General features: G+C 38.6%; 4 protein-coding genes across 4 annotated transcripts; 3 read left to right on the forward strand and 1 right to left on the reverse strand.

Annotated features, from left to right (window-relative positions):
• Positions 1 to 3,292: 3,292 nt before the first annotated feature.
• Positions 3,293 to 6,620, forward strand: LOC140768517 (uncharacterized). The gene is made up of 8 exons (XM_073108818.1): positions 3,293 to 3,494; positions 3,621 to 3,749; positions 4,020 to 4,135; positions 4,695 to 4,776; positions 5,543 to 5,602; positions 5,695 to 5,802; positions 5,981 to 6,026; positions 6,160 to 6,620. The coding sequence occupies exons 1-8, from the start codon at positions 3,426 to 3,428 to the stop codon at positions 6,366 to 6,368; spliced, it is 819 nt and encodes a 272-aa protein (XP_072964919.1). The 5' UTR covers positions 3,293 to 3,425; the 3' UTR covers positions 6,369 to 6,620.
• A 494-nt stretch (positions 6,621 to 7,114) lies between these two features.
• On the forward strand, positions 7,115 to 11,094 carry LOC140768048 (DEAD-box ATP-dependent RNA helicase 37-like). The gene is made up of 6 exons (XM_073108129.1): positions 7,115 to 8,056; positions 8,145 to 8,228; positions 8,523 to 8,765; positions 8,891 to 9,058; positions 9,131 to 9,244; positions 10,119 to 11,094. Exons 1-6 carry the CDS (start codon positions 7,415 to 7,417, stop codon positions 10,617 to 10,619), a joined length of 1,752 nt encoding a protein of 583 aa, XP_072964230.1. The 5' UTR covers positions 7,115 to 7,414; the 3' UTR covers positions 10,620 to 11,094.
• Positions 11,095 to 11,363: 269 nt separating this feature from the next.
• LOC140768049 (uncharacterized protein At2g34160-like) lies at positions 11,364 to 13,654 on the forward strand. The gene is made up of 5 exons (XM_073108130.1): positions 11,364 to 11,626; positions 11,942 to 11,990; positions 12,970 to 13,032; positions 13,164 to 13,228; positions 13,343 to 13,654. Exons 1-5 carry the CDS (start codon positions 11,510 to 11,512, stop codon positions 13,436 to 13,438), a joined length of 390 nt encoding a protein of 129 aa, XP_072964231.1. The 5' UTR covers positions 11,364 to 11,509; the 3' UTR covers positions 13,439 to 13,654.
• A 298-nt stretch (positions 13,655 to 13,952) lies between these two features.
• On the reverse strand, positions 13,953 to 17,874 carry LOC140768468 (adenine nucleotide transporter BT1, chloroplastic/mitochondrial-like). The gene is made up of 3 exons (XM_073108748.1): positions 16,443 to 17,874; positions 14,872 to 15,033; positions 13,953 to 14,730 (listed from the first exon to the last, which is right to left on the reverse strand). Exons 1-3 carry the CDS (start codon positions 17,088 to 17,090, stop codon positions 14,260 to 14,262), a joined length of 1,281 nt encoding a protein of 426 aa, XP_072964849.1. The 5' UTR covers positions 17,091 to 17,874; the 3' UTR covers positions 13,953 to 14,259.
• Between the last annotated feature and the right edge of the window lie 1,929 nt (positions 17,875 to 19,803).

The raw sequence follows: 19,803 nt of genomic DNA on the forward strand, positions 1-19,803 counted from the left end.
TTATTATTATTATTATTATTATTATTATTATTATTATTATTAAAGTCCCCCCCACTATATGTATATATATATATTTGTTATAATTAATAGCTGGACTGGGATTATTATATTTGGGCTACGTTTAATTTTGAGCACTCGATCTTGTTTGGTGGTATCTGGGGAAATGAAATTAGATCCACTAGTCTACCGTATGACTAGATTTTGGTAGCGTTCCGAGTTTTTTTCCCTCGACTAGAGGGGGAGACTTCCTCACCGGCCCCATTAGATTGCGCCATCTGGCCTCCCCCCTTAGAGATAGTTTTTCTTCTCTTTTCTCCTCTCCTATCGCTATTGTTTCTTTTTTCCCCTCTCTTATTTTCTTCGTGGTTTTCTATCTTATGACATCCATCTCCGCCCCCCAATCTCCACAGTCATGACCATGTCTCCCTCCATTGTGTTTTTATTATATAATTTTAATCTAATGACTATATAATAGTCAATTTTCACATTTAATATCAGTTCTAAAATTATATTACCTAAAAGAAAAAACATATTAAAAAATATATATTTGATTACATGTGCCTGACTTTCGGATTACACATTCTTTTCTTCCGTTAAAGATTTCTCTCTCTTCGATATGATTGTGATTAATATAATTATGCTTTAATTATATGAGAAATTATTTAATATTAAACTATTTAAATTTGATTCTTTTAAGATAGACTTCAATTTAAATATAATTATCTATCTCTGTCTGTTATTAAATTTAATTTAAATTATTCTTAAACATATGAGAGATATATATAAATAATAAAAAATAATTAAATAGATAAGATTTAATTAAACCTTCATCAAGTTAATTATAAAAATATATCAATACCCTTATTATGATATATATATATATATATTACTTTCCGTTAAGAATATATATATTTTTTACTTGATAAATTATTTAAATAATATAATTATCAAAAAATAATGTGCAAAATAATATATTTAAACAATAATAATTATCTATTGAATCGATAATATCTTTTAAAATTTTATTATATTTTTATTAAACTCCTAAGTATCTTGATCGTTAAATTTTCATCATTCTACGGTAAAAAAAACAGTGCTCAAACATCTGGTCTATCCCTCTTATTTGACTTCTTTCACCTTAAAGGGATCTATTTAATAATTTTAATTTTATAATCAAATAATTATTTACTTATTTATTTTTATGCTATGTTGCATGGTTTTGCACGTTTTTGCGGTCAGGTGGGTCTTCAAGTGGTTGTTTGACAGAAGCAGTAGGTGGAACTCCATCCCTAGTGAGCGAGCATGTGTTCAGTAATTCAACAATTAATACCTGTAGTTTAAGTACTTGTTCTGTATTAGTTATGGAGATTAGTCTATCAATTGCTCGATCGTCGAGCTACTCCCTCAATTAATTAATTATATACTTGAAATTAATGTAAAAGCAGTTGATCGGCCGGCCTTGCCTCTTCTAATTTACGTTACACGGGCTGAGGGCGTACCACCAAATCCCATCCTTCGTTGTCACTCCTCCTCCTTCTTCTTCTTCTTCACCTCAAAATTCCTATAATTGAGACCCTTGACCATTGTGGTCAGCTAGCTTCTTACTCAACATAATGCATGCATGCATGGTTCCATTCGTACCGGAAGAGACATTCAATTGCGAACGAACGGTCGGTCAGTCGATCGAAGAATTAATCATTATGTCAGGTTTAAAAATCAGGATACCAATTCTTTTGACTTGGATTTGCCGATGAGGGACCCAAGAATTTTCCCTCACATATATGATGATCTCTTGGTCCATTGTTAGTCACTAAGCAACAAGTAATCCAATGATCCAAATTACAAATATACGAGAAAGTTTTTTTATTAAAAAAATGGGAAGGACAAGCAACTAGACATTAATAAATGGGGATGATATTAAAAATTAAAATTTAAAAATTAAAAAAAAAAAACCGGCAGCTTTCCGGTGGTGGTCTCTCTATCAAGGTGGCACACTAAATATAACAATTTTGTAACTTGTACAAGTTGTGATCTTAACTGCATTAGGTCGAATATTAATTAATTGTATCAATGATAAACTAATTCAAGTATTACGTACAACTTTTAAAGTCTGAGGCATGTGCTTGGAATTAATTATTACAATTGCTGCCTCCTGCCTAACTTGTCCTTTCGTCTGATCTATTATCATACCTCGTCCAAATAAACACTAAAATAAAAGTGCAACTGGATCACCCATGACCCAAGTAAAAATAAAACGACCAATAACACTATAATTTTCTCTTCTTCTTCTTCTCTTTTTTTTCTAATCGCGTTATATAATTTTCATCAAGCAGTGATAACTTAGTTTAAACTATCTCATATTGTAAAGATTTGATTGGAATACATAAGAGTTTTTGGTAAAGACAAAAAAAATGACAGCGTTCTAATTCAAATGATCGAGTCATTCTATTTGTAATTAGGCTGATTGCGAGCCCACAAAATTGCCAAATTTGGACACCTCAATGTTGGATATTTTAAAATCTAGGTTCATACGCTCGTGGGCCTCAACAGATTAAAACGGAACACGAGTTTAAAGTTGATAAGTTGATCTTTTCTAAGGCACGTACAGTATATATACAGACTACCATGATGAGTAATCTTTATCTTAATTTCTGGCTCGTAATGAACCGTACAGACCAATGATCAGTAAATTTCTTTATGAGCGACAAAAGTATGTGAGGCTCCTGTTGCTTAGTTAAATAGTTATGCTTCTTTAATTTGGATGCATGAGTTGAAAAATGTGTAAAAGAATTTGACAGCGTCTTTGCTTCGTACAAGTTAGAAACCACCAGTGTCTGTCCACCGTATATTGGTGTCGACTTTCTCATGCAAATGACTAGTATATGTATAACAGATTCTTCATGTGCGAGAGCTGTAGGCTTTATAGGTGAGAACATGCATGAGAGATTATATATATATATATATATATATATAAGACGCTTAATATTGCTTTGTTCTCGACTACTCTAATTATATATTAATACGACGTTCACTGTAGAGTTGTCAGTGAGCAATTCCTGAGCAAGACGTCAAAAAATAGAAGACTCTACTAACTCAGGGTTCCACTTTCCATTGGACCTTTTTTTCTCCTATCAGAAAAAATCCATTGCTCTTTAGCCCAGTTTTGGTCTGGCCCATCTTTAGGGCCCAAAAAGACAACTAACTCAGGATCCGAACTCCTCCTATTTTATGGGGGCGGGTACTCGGATTCAAATGATATTTGAACCCGATTAGCTATGCACCTCTTCTGACCTCTTATGCCAGTCCGGGAAAGGAATCGAAACCCTACTCGAAACCTCTTCTTCCTCTCGAGGTCTCATGCTGATCTATGAAGGAATTTTGAAACCCTTGAATGTATACAACTAAGTCGAATAAGCGCGCAGAGAATGTTGCGAGTCTTCGCGTCGAGGGCTGCCCATCGGCATACCCAACTGCTATGCTTTCTAGATCGCGAGGTACGAATGATTTGCAGCTAATCTTGAGTTTTAGAGGTTTATGACTCCTTTTTTTTTTTAAAAAAAAAAAAATTGGGAACTGCGATTCAATGGACACCCGTATGATTCCTTTTGTGTCTTCGACAGAGAGGGATACACAGCCGGAACAAGAAAGCCATGGAGTTGGTAGCCAAGGGTTGGAGCGCGCTCCAAGAAGTCGACAGGGTCATCGACTACGCGGACCTTAAAGATTCCCGTCTCATCCCTCTCCTTAAGGTAAGGATTATTCCTTGGAAAATTATTTGTTTACCACGTCTTTAATCGGAATTCCAAGATTGAGGTAGAACCTGTGCTTCGAAGAGACTTTAGCAGTTTCCTACAGTTTCTTTTTTCTTTATTCTTTTTGGTTCTGCGGCCATTTTATCGCACTGAAAAAACTCCATCTGAACTTCATTAATTAGGTGAAAATAGCAGGTGATGCAGATTTTTTTAGTTTTATTCTACAACTACTTCTTTTCCTTACACAAATGTTCTTTTACCAAGCAGTCAGCAAAGGAGAACTTTGAATTAGCTCTGGAAATTGACAACATGAATACTCATGCAAGATACTGGTTGGGTAGGATGCATTTCAAGTATCATGTTCCCGGAGCTTGTAAGGCCATGTGGGTAGTCGACTTATTTCTTTCTTTTACTCAATGCCCTTTTGAAATTGATGCACTATTTCCTACAAATGCATGCATTCCATATTAGTGGGATCTGTAGCAAAAAAGATCATGAGATTGCAAGTTCTTTTGTTTTGGTTGGTTTCTTCTTTTTGAATCTCTATGGGCGAGAAAGCTTTTCTTGAGACCTTTTACTAGAGTCTAAGAGCAGTGGTGCATCTCTCCTCTCTCTCTATTTTTTTTTTTAAAATTAAATTTTTTTTTTGTGTGTGGGTAGGTACTTCTCTTTGTCATCAGCAATCAGCACGGTGATCAAATAGCATACTTATGACGATTTATCTTTATGACTTCAAGTTCACTTAGAATGTAATGTGTTCTTTAGAAAAGTCTGAAGTATCAATGTGATGTGCTAATTGCTAATGCAGTCTTGTCCCTAGTCATCAAATTATGATGATTGTACGTATTTTTAAGCACTCAACTTGGACCTTGTATTTTTGTTCTATTATGAAGCATTTTTTCTATAATCAACACCTTATTACTTGTATCTTTTCATGCAAAGTGGAGCTGCTTTACTGGTTGAAGCTGCCAATATGGGTGATCCAGATGCACAATATGAACTTGGTTGTCGTTTACGACTTGAGGTCAGGATTTGGAAATTGATTTTAGTCTATTTCTCTGAGTTGTCAGTCTTTGTATATTTGACATCACTCAAAGTACATTACTTTTCAGGATATTCCAAGGTTTGCATCTGGCTATTCAAGTTATCCATTTATTCTCTTTCTTTTATCTTTAAGGAGCATGATATTATACTGCCACCTGTTGAATGCTCACTGTCGAGCACAACATGATATTTTCATTATTTATATAGTATAACCTATTGTATTTCTAGATTTGTTAATACCAACTTGACCAGTGTTTTGAAATGGCAAAATGTTATTTACTCATAACTCATCTACAACAAGGAGATGTCCTACATGGTTTGAAAGGTCTGAGAGATCAAGGAGTTTAAACATTAAATTTTAAGCTTTTGTGTGCTGTTCTAATTCTAGGTAGGATTGAGCTTCAGCATATTGAACAAGTATAAGAGAAAATTGAACCTGTTCTTTGACTTAGGAACTTGTAAGACCGTAACATTTCTAGGAACACCAATATAAAAGTTGAGAGGTACAACATTCATCTAGTTGGCATTCAAAAATAGAAGGTAAAACCATTAGCAGATTTAGAGGACCAGGAAGGCACTCTGTTGATGTCTGAAGTCTGAACAATTATGTTGTGCTTGAGTTAGCACAAATTTTGGAGTACATACATTGGTTTTCATTTTCTTTTTCCATCAGTATTGAATTTCTGCATGCATTACCTTCTTGTAGCCTCATTGATTTTCAATGTTCTTTTGATGTTTGTATTTAGAATGACTACGTTCAGTCAGATCAACAAGGTTTCTATTATTTGGAGAAGGCTGTTGACCAGGTATGGTCTTGCGCAAACATAGTAGCACGTTTTCTTAACTCTACCCATAATGTCATCAAGTGGATCTTCACTAATGAACATGCTTGGTCTAGCTGCATCCAGGTGCATTGTATCTTCTAGGTGCTGTATATTTGACTGGGGACTGCGTGAAGAAAGACATAGCTTCCGCTATGTGGTGTTTCCATAGAGCATCAGAAAAGGTGGTGACACTATCCAGTGCTTAAATTTTTTTGCTCTCTTCAAGTTAAGAATATGCATGCATGAGGTGGTGTGCAGCCATATATTGTTGCATCAGCGTTTGCATTGTCTTTTCACAGAGTAGGCAGAAATCTTGCATTTGGCCTGATTTTTGAAGTGGTTCATATCTTGACCATACAGGGCCATGCTGGAGCTGCAATTGCATGTGGCTCACTTCTACTAAAAGGTATTGGAGCAAATTATTTAGTCAGTACTTTTTCCCCCTATTCCCAATTCAAGCGTCTGCAATGTATTGAAAGCAGGGATCTTTATTACGGGCAATTTTCAACTTTTTTTCTTATAAGTCACATATATTACAGGTGCAGAAATACCAGAAGTTATTACCAGGTTCAATGTGAGCAAGACCTCTTCTGGGAAGTTGAGGAAGAAAGAGAAGTTTCATCAGGATCCTGTGAAGCTGGCAAAGAAACAATTTCAGATTGCCGCCGAAGCAGGTTCTGACCTCGGGCTGCAGTGGTTGAAGAGGCTTGCTGGTTCTGAGAACCGTGAGTTGAAGGTGATCCAATGAATGGAGTTGTTGCCGAACTCCAACCGCAATGCCCTGGCCTGACATTTTTTAATGTTCTGTATTTGAATATTGCCAATTGATCATCCTTCTTTGCCTTGCGGCTAGCTATTTTATTTATGTCCTACCGGCTACTGATGTATATGGCTGGTGAATTATATTTTAAATTTTGTGTTATAAATATGGTGATTTAAGTAGCATCGGTATTCTTTCTTTTTTTTTCTTTGGGTCTCTGCAGAGAAGATTTGTTGGAAAAATCTGTATCTTTTAATATTTCAAAATTTAGAAATTATTTTGTTTCTCCGCTGCGATCGCTCGGCTTCCTTCCATGGACTTTTGCAGTAACTTGGGTTCAATTTCCGGTGGTCATGATTTACTCTTATCGAGAGAAAGATAATAATTTGATTCAGAAGGGAGTGGGATTTGATTTGATATATGGAGATATTAGTCGCTCCTTCGCGGGATCGACGGCTCACGCTGGTGGTGCCATTGCTAGCTTTTTCATCGACGACTCAACTGTCCCGTCCCGTACCCTCCCCCCCCCCCGTCTCTCTCTCTCTCTCTCTCTCTCTCATGAGTCGGGACGATAAAATCTCCAAGTACGATCCAATCGCCGCTTCACCCGCATGAGCGCGGGAAATGGAAGGGTCTGACTTCCCAAATTACCCTTCGATTACTTTGATATTTCCCATGAACAAACCCCACTCACAGTCACAATTGGAAATTGGACGAGGCGATCCTCGAAAAAGGGTAGTACTAACTCTTCTCCACCCACTCTCTCTCTCTCTCTCTCTTCTCTGTTCTCTGTGATGAGAGAATGAGGGCGGTGTATCCGAGGATTTACGGCTTCTTGTTCTTCTTCTTCATCTTCGCCGCTCGGATTTAGACTTTGTTTATATCCTATCCTCCAAATATCTTCGATCCTCTACTCATCTTTCTCCTCCTCCGCCTTTTTTTCCTCATTCGTTTTTCTTAGGTTCTCATAGGATTCTGGGGTTTTGTTGGAGAATACTTTTCTGGCTGTATCTTCTCCTCATCATTTCGGAACAATGTGGTCGTCATGGGACGATGCCGTGGCTGATGAAGCGATCCAACCACCAGCTTCGGCCACCTCTCGTCCCGCTCTTCCCACATACGTTCCTCCTCAACTACGTAACAAGAATCCATACTCTTCTTCCACGGAGAATTCATCTCTCCCCTTCACTACGCACCGTACAGGCAGCCGGGAGTCCACCAGGTCTTCCCGGCCGCAGCGTGAGCGACGCAGGGCTTCTGAGACGAACCCTTTCTTTGTTGGCGAGCAATTCGATGGCTTAGCCATCTCTGACAAGGATGCTTCCACAGGTGGTATCAATTTTGATGCTTACGAGGACATACCGGTGGAGACCAGCGGCGGAGATGTACCTCCGCCTGCGAGCACCTTTGCCGAGATCGATCTCGGGGAGGCTGTGAATCTAAACATTAAGCGTTGCAGGTATATCAAGCCGACCCCGGTGCAGCGGCACGCGATACCCATTTCATTGGCGGGGCGCGACCTGATGGCTTGCGCTCAGACCGGCTCGGGTAAGACCGCTGCGTTCTGCTTTCCCATCATCAGTGGGCTCTTGTCGCAGCAGCGTGCTGCACGCGGTGCTCGGACTGCTTATCCTCTTGCGCTTATCCTTTCACCGACGAGAGAGTTGTCTTGCCAGGTCTGCCAAATCTTGACTTGTATCTATTTGAGCAACATGATAAATAAATAAATATTTAGGTTGTTTCTTGTTGTTCCTGGCACCTTAGATTCACGAGGAGGCAAAGAAGTTTGCTTACCAAACAGGGGTTAGAGTTGTCGTGGCATACGGAGGTGCTCCCATCCACCAGCAGGTCTGTATAGCTTCCCTTTGTCTTACTGAAGTTTACTTCCAGAACGCTTACTTTTTCATCATTCAGTCTGTTCAAGTAACAATGCTCGTTGAGACGTTGATCCATTCACATCCGAGCTACAACATTCTGTCAGATTTCATCATTCTTATTGAAGAACATTGGGACTAAATCAATGCTTTCTTTCATTTTTCCTTTTTTTTCTTTTGTCTGCGTACTGCCTTTTGTTCCTTATGGGTGTGTTCGTGCTTCATTATCTTAACTTTTATTGTTATCCTTGTGGATGTCCTGGTTTAGCTACGTGAACTAGAGAAAGGCGTGGATATTCTTGTTGCCACACCAGGGCGTCTAGTGGATCTGATCGACAGATCAAGAGTCTCTCTTCAGGCCATCCGATATTTGGCCCTAGATGAAGCCGACAGAATGCTAGATATGGGGTTTGAGCCTCAGATAAGGAAGATAGTTGAGCAAATGGATATGCCACCCCCAGGTGTAAGACAAACTATGCTTTTCAGTGCTACGTTCCCTCATGAGATACAGGTAGACATAAACCTTAATTTTGCTTCCCTGTTATATCTGAAGTCCGTCGTCATGCGGTTGTTCTAATTAAGTGCTAAACTGCTAATCCTTCTCATTGGAACTTGTGAATTGTTTGTTTTCTGCAGAGGTTAGCTTCAGATTTTCTATCAAACTACATTTTTCTGGCTGTTGGGAGGGTGGGATCTAGCACAGGTTTAATTTCACAAAGAGTTGAATATGTTCCTGATATGGAAAAAAGAAGCCACCTAATGGATCTTCTCCATAACCAAAGAATGAATGGATTTCTTGGCCAGGTACTGGGACTTGAACTCTAATATCAATATTTTGAATAATTCTTACAGAGCTCTTACCATCTGTATTTGCAGCAAGCTTTAACATTGGTTTTTGTGGGAACCAAAAGAGGGGCTGACTCCTTGGAGCACTGGCTGTCTGTAAATGGCTTTCCTGCAACATCTATTCATGGAGATAGAACTCAGCAAGTATGTTAGACTGCACCCGTCTTGTAAACCCTATCTATTGCAAAAAAACAGTAATTATTTTGCTGACTTTGCTGACTAATGCACCCTATCTGATTGATGCCATGCAAGTGTGTTTGTTCATATGCATTTTTCATTCATTCTGCACCAACCTGCCTGTTCCATGTTGCAGAAGTAGTCGCTCTGTTTCCTAGAAGTGTCATCTTGATTTTGTCAATGCCATACTGGTTAGTGTTGAAATTGATTAATTTGAATATTGTCATTAATAATGAGGATGCTGTAGACTTGCTGAAGAGTTATCGTACTCTTTGCTAGCTTTTATGCCATGTATGTAGATAAGGTATACTGGTAACTGGTACTCACCGAAGGCTCTATGCTATTATCATGGAGTGAAACAGCAACATTGATAGTAGCAGAGCATTATCTCATATGGGATCAAATAGTACTTGAGCATGTGATGTAAAAATGACAAATCATTTTTTTATACTTTTCATGTCATTATATATTGTCTACATAATGTCAAATAGCCAACTCCTTTAACCATGAGTATGCAATGTCATGCGTGCTATTTTTTTTGTGTGCTAGAAGTAGTTCCTTAAAAGAGTCTGCCCCATTATCAATGGAATTATTTTGAGTTGTCAACTATCTTCAGGGTTTTGGTTTTGCAAGATATAAAATCCTAATTAGAAGCTTGTCAGAATCATCTATTGTAAAATGGTGAATCATATTTGACCCAAGAACTTCTACAAGCCATTCTGTTACTTCATTTCTTACTAGTTTGTGAGTGCAACGGTCTTACTTCCTGTGCTTTATTAACTTATTGTGGAACTTCTCTGAGCTTTGCTTCTAACTTTTAACATTTGCTCTACATTTGAAGGAACGAGAGCGCTCATTACGATCATTCAAAAGTGCTGTCACTCCCATCATGGTAGCAACTGATGTAGCTTCACGTGGTCTGGATATTCCAAATGTTGCACATGTAATTAACTTTGATCTTCCCAAGGATATCGATGATTATGTTCATCGCATTGGGAGAACTGGAAGAGCTGGAAAGTCAGGTTTAGCTACTGCCTTCTTTAACGAGGTAAACCTGCCCCTGTCCAAGGCTTTGGTTGAGCTTATGCAGGAAGCCAACCAAGAAGTTCCCGATTGGCTCCTTAAATTTGCTGAAAGATCATCCTATGGTGGAGAGCGCAACCGCAGGACTGGTGGCGGAAGGTTTGGGGGGCATGATTTCCGAAGAGATACTTCATCAAGGGGAGGTAAGAATTATGCTCGCTCCAATGGAGGAGATGGTGGTGCTGTCGCGGTTGTATATCCTCCATCCCGTAGTTGCAGTTTTGAACAAGGGCCCATCATTGCAACCGGTTGGGAATAAAGCAGCTATTTATGTTCTTATTGCACAGGCAGTACATTCCACTGCATACTAATACAGAGAAATTGACAGATAGCACACAGATGAGATAGGGGTTGGTTGGTTGGTTGGATAGGTAGGTTACCTCTGTTTGTAGATTGACAACTGTTGGATGTTCTTTGTTGAAAAGTTTTATATATTTTGCTTTTTCACGAAAGAACCTCATTCTGATATGAGCTGCATGTATATAAACTCTAGACTAAGGTAACAGTGGTGATGCTGATAAATCAGGTTCTTAGTAGATCAGCTATACTTTTTGAGGTCTCATGGTTGGTTATACATCTCCTTCTCAATTTGCAACTTTTAGTTGATATTATTCCGTTGTAACAGACAGACAGATGTATGTTACGTAAAATATTTAGGGTATGCTGCTTTTTATTGCTTCCTATCGTTGGTTTCGTTTTCTGCAATTCTCTTTTGGTTTTGGGTATAATTTAATTTAGCGAATGTAGTGTTCAGTTCTTCGACCAGCACAAACCCAAAGGGACCATAATAATAGGGAACCTTTAGAGGCGTACATCTGAGAATTTGACAAATGCTCGATAATATGATACCTATATTGTTGTTCTTCAATATAATCTCACTAGGTAGTAGCTGTCAAATTGATCTGGCATAGATGTTAGATTTGAGCCCAATTATCAGCTGATGGACGGACTCATTGCAACGCGGGCACCCCACGCCCTGAGATGTAGTTAGTTGCTGACTTGGCTCTCGCAGCTTTAAGCGGATAAACGAAGCACGGTTCAAGCGAAGGGCGTCGACACCCAAAATACCCCTCCTCTCTCATCTCTCCTCTCTCTCCTCTCTCCTCTTCGCAGCTAGCGTTAGGGTTTTGTTTCTTCCTTTTTCCAGCAATGGAGGAGATCACCGAGGGCGTCGACAACATCAACATCACCGAAGGCTACAAGAAAAATCGGATCCAGGTCTCTAATACCAAGAAGCCGCTCTTCTTCTACGTTAACCTCGCTAAGGTATAAAGAAAAAGGAATTAGGATATCAATCCGTACAACTTGCATCTCTTACAGTGGCATTACCTAAATCTTAGCCCTTGCATCTCGGTGTTTCCCGGTAGTGCTTTTGATCTCAAATGTTTTCCTTTTGGAGATTGAAATTTGGGTTTTTTATTGGATGATTTCTGTGAAATTTCTTGCTTGACGTCCGAGGGTACTTTTGCTTTTGGCTTTGCCATCCGCACGTGCAGCTTTCTGGATTAGGCCTTTATAGCTTCAGTCATTTTCGTTTACTAGTCTGGATTGTGCAATGTGACTTTTATTTTGCTGATGCAGAGATATATGCAACAACACAATGAAGTTGAGCTTTCAGCTCTCGGAATGGGTACTTATTTTTTTTCTTCAACTTTCTGTCTTATCTATTTCTCTTTCCTTATTTAGGCTCATGAGATTCTGATATGCATATAAATTTATCTCTAACATTTTCTTCCCCTTTTAGTCGAAGTACCCTTCATGTACTATAGTTGCTGTCCCTATAGTTTTAATTGGATTAATAATGTTTGATAGCTTTTCGATAGATTTTGTCTTTGTGGAAATGAATGTTTTATGTATCTTTTTATGTTGGTGCCTATTTGGAGCTATAATTTTTGTCCGAAGAAATTCACCTAGGAACTAGCAAGCTTGTCAAGGTGCTTTGGCTGTTCCTAGCCCAAAGGGACACTTATTGATGCCTAGGTACTGTTGCAGATCGTATTACAATAGGCATATTTTGATCTTAATTTTGCATTTCCTACAGGAAACTTGTCTCTTTTGTAAGAGCCAAACGCAACATAATTAGGAAAATGAAATAGACTGTTTTGTCTCTTAATAATTTTGGAGATTTGAGTACTTTAATTTTAATATATTGGACGTGATCTTTGAGTTTTCATACTATTATTGCCAAGTGTACGTGTTATTATGAATATCTATGTTTCGCTAGTATAATTCTTAAAACTGGATGGACACCATAATCAAGTTAATTGTCTAGTCGTACTTGATGATGGAGAATATTTGTTCTTCATTATTGCTCTTGTTCTTTTACTTATTCCCACATTTTCCCCTTTTAAATCAGCAGCACTATTATCATCTCTGGAATTAAAATATTATCTAATATATAGTTCCCTCTATGGAAGTCTGCTGAAGAGAAATTTCCCCCTCTTATTTGAGATTATATAGTTTGTGTGTCAAGTCTGCTGTGATATACCATTTGAACCATGGAAATGTTCCGAAGCTTATGATTGCTTTGGATGCATAATGCTTTTCATATTATTTCAATGATTTGTGATATTTAAGACAGCTGAGTTGCTCGCTTTGGACTTTTTCAGCTATCGCAACTGTCGTGACCATTGCAGAAATTCTGAAAAATAATGGACTTGCTGTTGAGAAAAGTGAGATTCTTGTTCTGATATTTCTCATATGCTAAATTTGATGGTCCAATCTCTGTATATTATTTATGCAAGTTCCCTTTCTTATTGAATGAAGGAATTCTACTATGTTTTTTTTTTCCAAATATTTGTAGAGATCACGACATCCACAGTTGATATGAAAGATGAATCAAGAGGGCGACCGATCCAAAAGGCAAAGGTTAGATCTGATTGCATTACCATGTCGATGCTAGGCGCTTTTTTCTATTCTATCTTCTGATTCGGAAAAGATGCTTCTCGGTTCTGTTAGTACTGATTTGAGCTTAATTCCCAGATTGAGATAGTGCTGTCAAAAACAGAGAATTTTGATGAACTGATGGCTGCTTCTGCAGAAGAGCGGGATGTGGGAGATGGTGAGGAGCAGATTTGAGGATATTGATATTCACTTCTTTGTTTTTGCTTTTCTTTGACACGAGTTTGGTTGATTGCATATGAAATTTGGGTTAGCTTGGTCTTTGCCTGACATATTTGAAGTACGCTCTTTACTCCTCTTTCTATGAATTCAAGCCTTCAAGGAGTTAATTATACCATGTTGAAACGCTTGGTCATTGAACAGAAAATTCGAACGACTACGGTTTCTTTTTTTTCTATTTGCCCCTTAACCTTTTTGTATTAAGTACTATTAGGATAGGATTTGGCTGTGACTACTACACGGCAATAAGGAGCTAAGGGGAAAATACACTTATTGGCTGCGTCTAAAAGTTGAATCTCTTTAATGCAAGTAATAATGTCACCCTGCCCATACAGCTCTGCGGTTAACTGTAACAAACTATTATTTACTTCATTTTAATAAGGAAAACGACTAGTTACGGACAGATTCACATCGCATCAAGCTCCAATTAACGATCAGGAGAAGATATAACCATTCAAATGCCATACTACTATACTAGTCGAGCCAATTACCTCTCTTGATCTCAATAAATTAAGTCTCAACACATGCGACGCCAATTCTCTCAAAAAGTATAGCAATGAGATTTACTGCTACACGATTATATAAGTACACCTCAAAATTAATTGCTAATGATCCCTCCTTTAGTCCAAAAGCCAATCGCTTTCGAAGAATTATTGTTTAATCAAAAAAGGATAATTGAAGGATAAATTATGAGAGATAAGACTGTCAGGATAAATGCATGGAGATGCCTCAAATCCGAGCACGGGGAGCCCGTTTGTTTGTTCAAGTAAGTGGCAGATCTATTCATCCTCGTTCTCAATTAATATCTTCTTGCAGGCCTCGTAGCACATAAATGAGATGCCAGCAGCAGGAACCAGTTTCATGCAACTTGGTCCCAATCCTTTATAAAGACCACCAATCCCTTCCTTCTCAAGAATGCTCAAGAGGGCATGAAGCATGTTCTTATAAACTTGCCTGCCGCCAACTGCCCCCACTTGCATGTGCTTACGTGCTACCTCTAATGGAAAAGTAGCACTACTTGAGAAAGCACCTGCAGCTGACCCAATAAGAAGAGTTGCAATGTTACCTATTTCCTCCTGCTTGCATGTCTTCCTATATAGCTTCTTCAGGGTCTCATAAGCGAAGTAGTTTGTTGCAGCATATGGAACAACCCCGATTAGACTAGGTGTCAGACCTCTGTATAGCTCTGCAGGACCTTCTTCACCCACGATTTTGATGAAAGCGTGTAAAAAGTTGTCATAGACACCTCTCTGAAAGAGAGAAAGAATAATGCAGTGAGAAAAGTACACATGATTCTACTTCTTCTTCTTCTTCTTCTTCTTCTTCTTCTTCTTCTTCTTCTTCTTCTTCTTCTAAGTTTTAACAACAATGTCTTCTGGCCAAATACTAACCTGTATAGTTAGTCGAGTCTTGATTAATTCTAGAGGATAGGTACACAGGGTCGAGCTGACACCAGCAAATGCCCCAGCAACAAGCGAAGAAGGGATCGGAGTCTTAGGCGGTTCCCCAGTCTTGGGTGTCAAGTACTTCTTGGCGGTATCGTAAGCAAATAACTGCCCAGAGCATAGAAAAGACCATCATGAGGATTGCAGAAAGAAAGTACTGTGCACCATTTGCTCTACTTCAATCAATTCATTAATAATGTTCTGCACAATTGTTCGTGAACATTAATTGTTCACCAGCACTTACTTGTAAGAGCCAGAAATCAAATTAGTTTTCTGGCAGAAATACGGATAATCATTAAAGAAGCTCCCACAAAAGCTTGTGGCAAAGACAGATGATGAGATGATTGTGTTATGTAAGCTGTATCTTTCTAAAAGAAATACTCTCAAAATATTAAAACACTACAAACATATGCAAGAACAGAAATTTGAAGGTAATGAAGCAACCCTGCTGTACTTGAAAAAGGAATGCAATCTCCCTATCAAGAGTAAATCTGACTTCAAAAGAGTATTAAAATGGATGGTAAGCATATGACAATCATTGTCAAACATCACAGAATACTGAATTAGAAACCTCAAATTTTTATCTTATATAGCAGCAATAATCCTGCAAGAGGAATGGGCCATAGGGAAAAATTAGAAGATAAAATCATACAAATCTAACAACTGCATAGACCCGAAGCCAAAAGTCAAATGAAGATAACAGATACTATACGTCCTGCAGTTTGTGTGGATCGAATTTATGGTAAACCACCATAGTTATCAAGAAAAAAGCTATACCCTTAAAATGCTTATATCTCTGTATATTCTAATGATTAAACTCATTCGAAGACCGATGCCAAGCTCGCAGTTAATTATAACTATCAGTGAGTTCATCAGCCAGTCCCTCTAAATTTTACAAAGCTCTAGCTAATAAAAAAAATTGTGCTAAAAAAGATGAAAATGTTGACGTTCTCTTTTATTGATCAGATTCATGAGACTTACTAGAACACTTCTAGCAAACAAAAATCGAGGCAAAGTAGTAAATCTTCTAAACTAATTGGTCGTTATTGAGACTTTGATGAAAAGATTCTGAAGAGCAAAAAAGATAGATAAAATTGGAATCTATATGCATCACTGGGTAAAATAAATAAAACACTAGATAGAGAATCACATAAGACTATTATGAACCCAAGAACAATAAAGATAGAACTGGACAATGAGATATAGCAAGAACAAGAAGATCTATGCTATTGATATGGTTGCTGAATTCCCAATCATGTATTGCCACGATAAGACTGCATTTACTAGATTAGAGCTTAAAGATAAGACTGAAGAAAATTTGGATCATTTCGTAAAGCATTTAGAAGTATTTACTAATAGATTGAAATTACAATATGGGGCAACCATCTTAAGAAATGAACAATCTGCAAAACATTACAAGAAAGCAAGCAGTAAGGATTGGCCAACCCAACAATGGATTCCTCAGATCCAGGAGAATGGGCCAAAAACAGAAAACAAGCGTTCAAAAGGTCACTTACCTCAATAGCCTTGCTCGGTGCTACTCGAATGACATTTACAAAATTACCACGGAACAAGCCTTGCCATCCCTCCGTATGCATAATAGTTTGGAACACTTCTGCTGTCGAATTCCCATTGCTGCCAACCATCAGATGAGTCCTGATCGTCTCCAACGGAGCGACCGTAGTCCTCGAGACTGCCCCCGCGATTGCTCCACTGATTAACCGCCTGAAGTGCGGATTCCCAATCTTAAACTTTAACTTCAATCTACCCCTCTTCCTAGGTTTCTTCAGGTTAGCTTCCTCAACGACCAAATCGGCATCATCCTCCGCCGCTCCAACCAAACGATAGCCAACCTCCGGAGAGACATACTTGAGATAGAGATCAGTGCACGGGATCTTAAAACCGTTGTCGCGAGGGTTTGGGGTGTTCGGTGACACGCCAAAGCCAACTCCCATCTGCCCGACACTTGCGAATAAACCAGAGGGAGGAGAGATTGCTTCTTGAATGTTCCATGAGAGGTACTTATCATGATCCTGGAGGGGGGAATAGGAAAAGCCCAATTCAGGAATTTGGGGCAAGAACCAATCTCTTCTCTTCCCAATGGCTTGTAAGCTACTATTCTTCGTCGTCATCTGAGGAATACGAATAGGATTCCCAACTGGCATCAACCTAGATGTTCCGCAGGCTTCATGTACAAGAGAGCGAAGAGAGAAGGAGAGTTTCTAAAACGGCATCTTCTAGTATCCGAAGACGATCTATCTGATAGCAATTGAGTGCCAAAACTATTTCCTTTCTTGGTTGATTTTGCACAAAAAGGGGAGATATTTCAGCAGAAAATGTCGGGAGAGAAGGGATTTGGGAATATGGGTAGTGTACGATAGCAAAATAAGATCTTAAGGAGAAGCAGGGGTTCACAATATAAAAACAAAGGGGGTAAACATAAAAACGAAAGGACGATCTAGTGATGTACGAGGGAAGCAATCGCCAAAAGGAATAAAAGTATCGGGAGAAATCGTCTCGAGGGTTATAGATGATATCACCTGAAAAATCTCTTGGAAAGGAAAACAAGAATACGAAGACGACGACGCAAGAGATACTCTCCCTCTCTCTTCCTCTTTTTGAGAGGAGGAAGGATCGAAGATATTTCTTTCTTTTTTTTCCCCTTTATTTCTCCTTCCCTTGTTGCCCAGGCCCAGGGAGAAGGAGAAGGAGAAGGAGAAGGAGAAGGAGAAGGAGAAGAAGTTTCGGGCCCTCCTCTTCTCTCCTCTCCTTCTCGGTTTTAGCTACTCACTAAACGCTGTGTTGTGTCCTTTTGTGATACCAAAGCCTCCATTAAAGGGATTGGAATCAATTCCTCCTCTCCTAATGACCATACTAACCCCAATGCCCATAAACATCGGCTCTCTTACTTTGTTCAGTAATCGAAGGAGGGAATTAAGTTGGGCAGAGAGAAGGGGAAATTAGTCTTTCCATATTGCCGTCTCATACTTTAATTGCGAAGGGAACCCATTTTTTCTTCTTATATTTTGGTTACAGCGAGCATATAAGGTTGTTGTAGGTCCGTTTTAGTAGGTATGCAAGGGTAGGTGAAAGCAAATGCAAATGCGATGGAGGAGATATTCGAAGATATTTTTTAGATCACCATCGACAGGGATACTATCATCAGGTGCTTAAGGAAATTCTACTGTAGAAGTCCTTCGCTTCCTACAGATTCAAACACGACGTTTATTCTCGAATTTGATATTTATTTTAGGTTTTTAAGATTGAATTTAGTTTTCAGTCCTTTATGACAATAAAATGAAACGCTTCTTTCATTCCACTAGGGAGGGAGGGAGGGAGGGTGGGAAGAGTCTATCTAATTTATTTTCATTCTTAGTAGTTTGACGTCGCCACTTTCTAACCTACCCACCCACCTATCCACCCACCTACCCACTCAACTAAGGAAGGGGATCAATGATCAAAAAGATGAAAAACTCTTGTCATTTCCGGGTGTCGAAACAACTAATCTCCTCCATCATCTCTCGAAGCAACAAGTCGTTGGGTGATTAAATGGATCTGTGCGCTAATGATATAGATAATATATGTAAGACTAAGAATTATTGTACACGTGATGAGATCGTGCCTACCAAGCGGAGGCGAAAGAAAGACACCATCTCTGCTGCGCCTCTACATTCTATAAGAATCTAAATCCAACAGTATAAGAAAACTTGGACTCGATTTTGACCGAACATGGGCTGTAACAACATATCCTTGGCTCGGATAAAGATGGGTTCGTGCATACTCCCAGAAAAGATGAAAAATGTTTACATGTCGAAGTCTGTGAGGGAGCAATTGCGCCCCTCGGCCCTCCCATATGGTTGGATATTATCAAGAATGAGGCGAGGTGGGACCGACCGACTGACCATTTAGATTTTTGATTGCTGATGACTTATATTCTATTGTGTACGTTGTTATCTTGTTATGGCCTGGCCTGGCTTGTGGCCTTGGTAAATACAATGCATTCAATGCCATCCCAAATTGAAACTAGACACCGGGTGTAAAATGCGAATCCTGCACCCATTAAGGCTTCTAATTATTCACACATTTATGTCCTTCAATTTGATTAGGATTATTGAAGACTAGCTCCGTCTAGCAGTATCTTACTATTATCTTTTTTCGTTGGAGAAAGTTCATTAACATCCAACCTGATATACCAAAAAAAGGTGGGATTGAGTGACATTTGATTTAATATAAGTTCTACATTTGACTTATAATATACAAATTATAAAAATAAAAAATAAAGCATCAAATTGATGACATAATATATATATATATAATATATATATATATATATAGAGAGAGAGAGAGAGAGAATAGCCTAGTAAATTTATAGCTACAAGGAGCCTCGAGTTAGCTTATGAGTTCATCAATTCAACAGTCTAAAATATAACTGGGTGAATCCCCCAAAATCAAAAGATCAAAGATCATTTTCCTATAACAAAAAAATTCACAACACCATGTGATAGGGCTAAGTAAACTAAAATAAATCTAAGAATTCACAAAAGGCGAGAGCCAAGATTCATATGATAGCGGGGCAAACAAAAGGTGAAAGGCAAAGGTGGTAAAATGTGTCAACGAAGACGGGGAGGAAGAAGGACCATGTGGATCAAGACATCCACAAGCAAATATAGCCAATGATAGGCAAGATAACAAAGGGAAGAAAGATAGATAGCTACCGTGTTTCTATGGTAGCAACGAAGAGATTAAGAGGAAGGAAGAGGGTAGAATTTGAAAGGATGTTGACAATAAAATGTTGAAAAGATGGATGATAATAGCACAAGCAACATTAAATCAAGGGAACAAATGCTTGTTAGAAGGACAGGGCGGAATTAAGAGTGT

The sequence above is a fragment of the Typha angustifolia genome, chromosome 10 (genome assembly GCF_048772165.1).
Source record: "Typha angustifolia cultivar Huaian chromosome 10, ASM4877216v1, whole genome shotgun sequence".
Classification (NCBI taxonomy): domain Eukaryota; kingdom Viridiplantae; phylum Streptophyta; class Magnoliopsida; order Poales; family Typhaceae; genus Typha; species Typha angustifolia.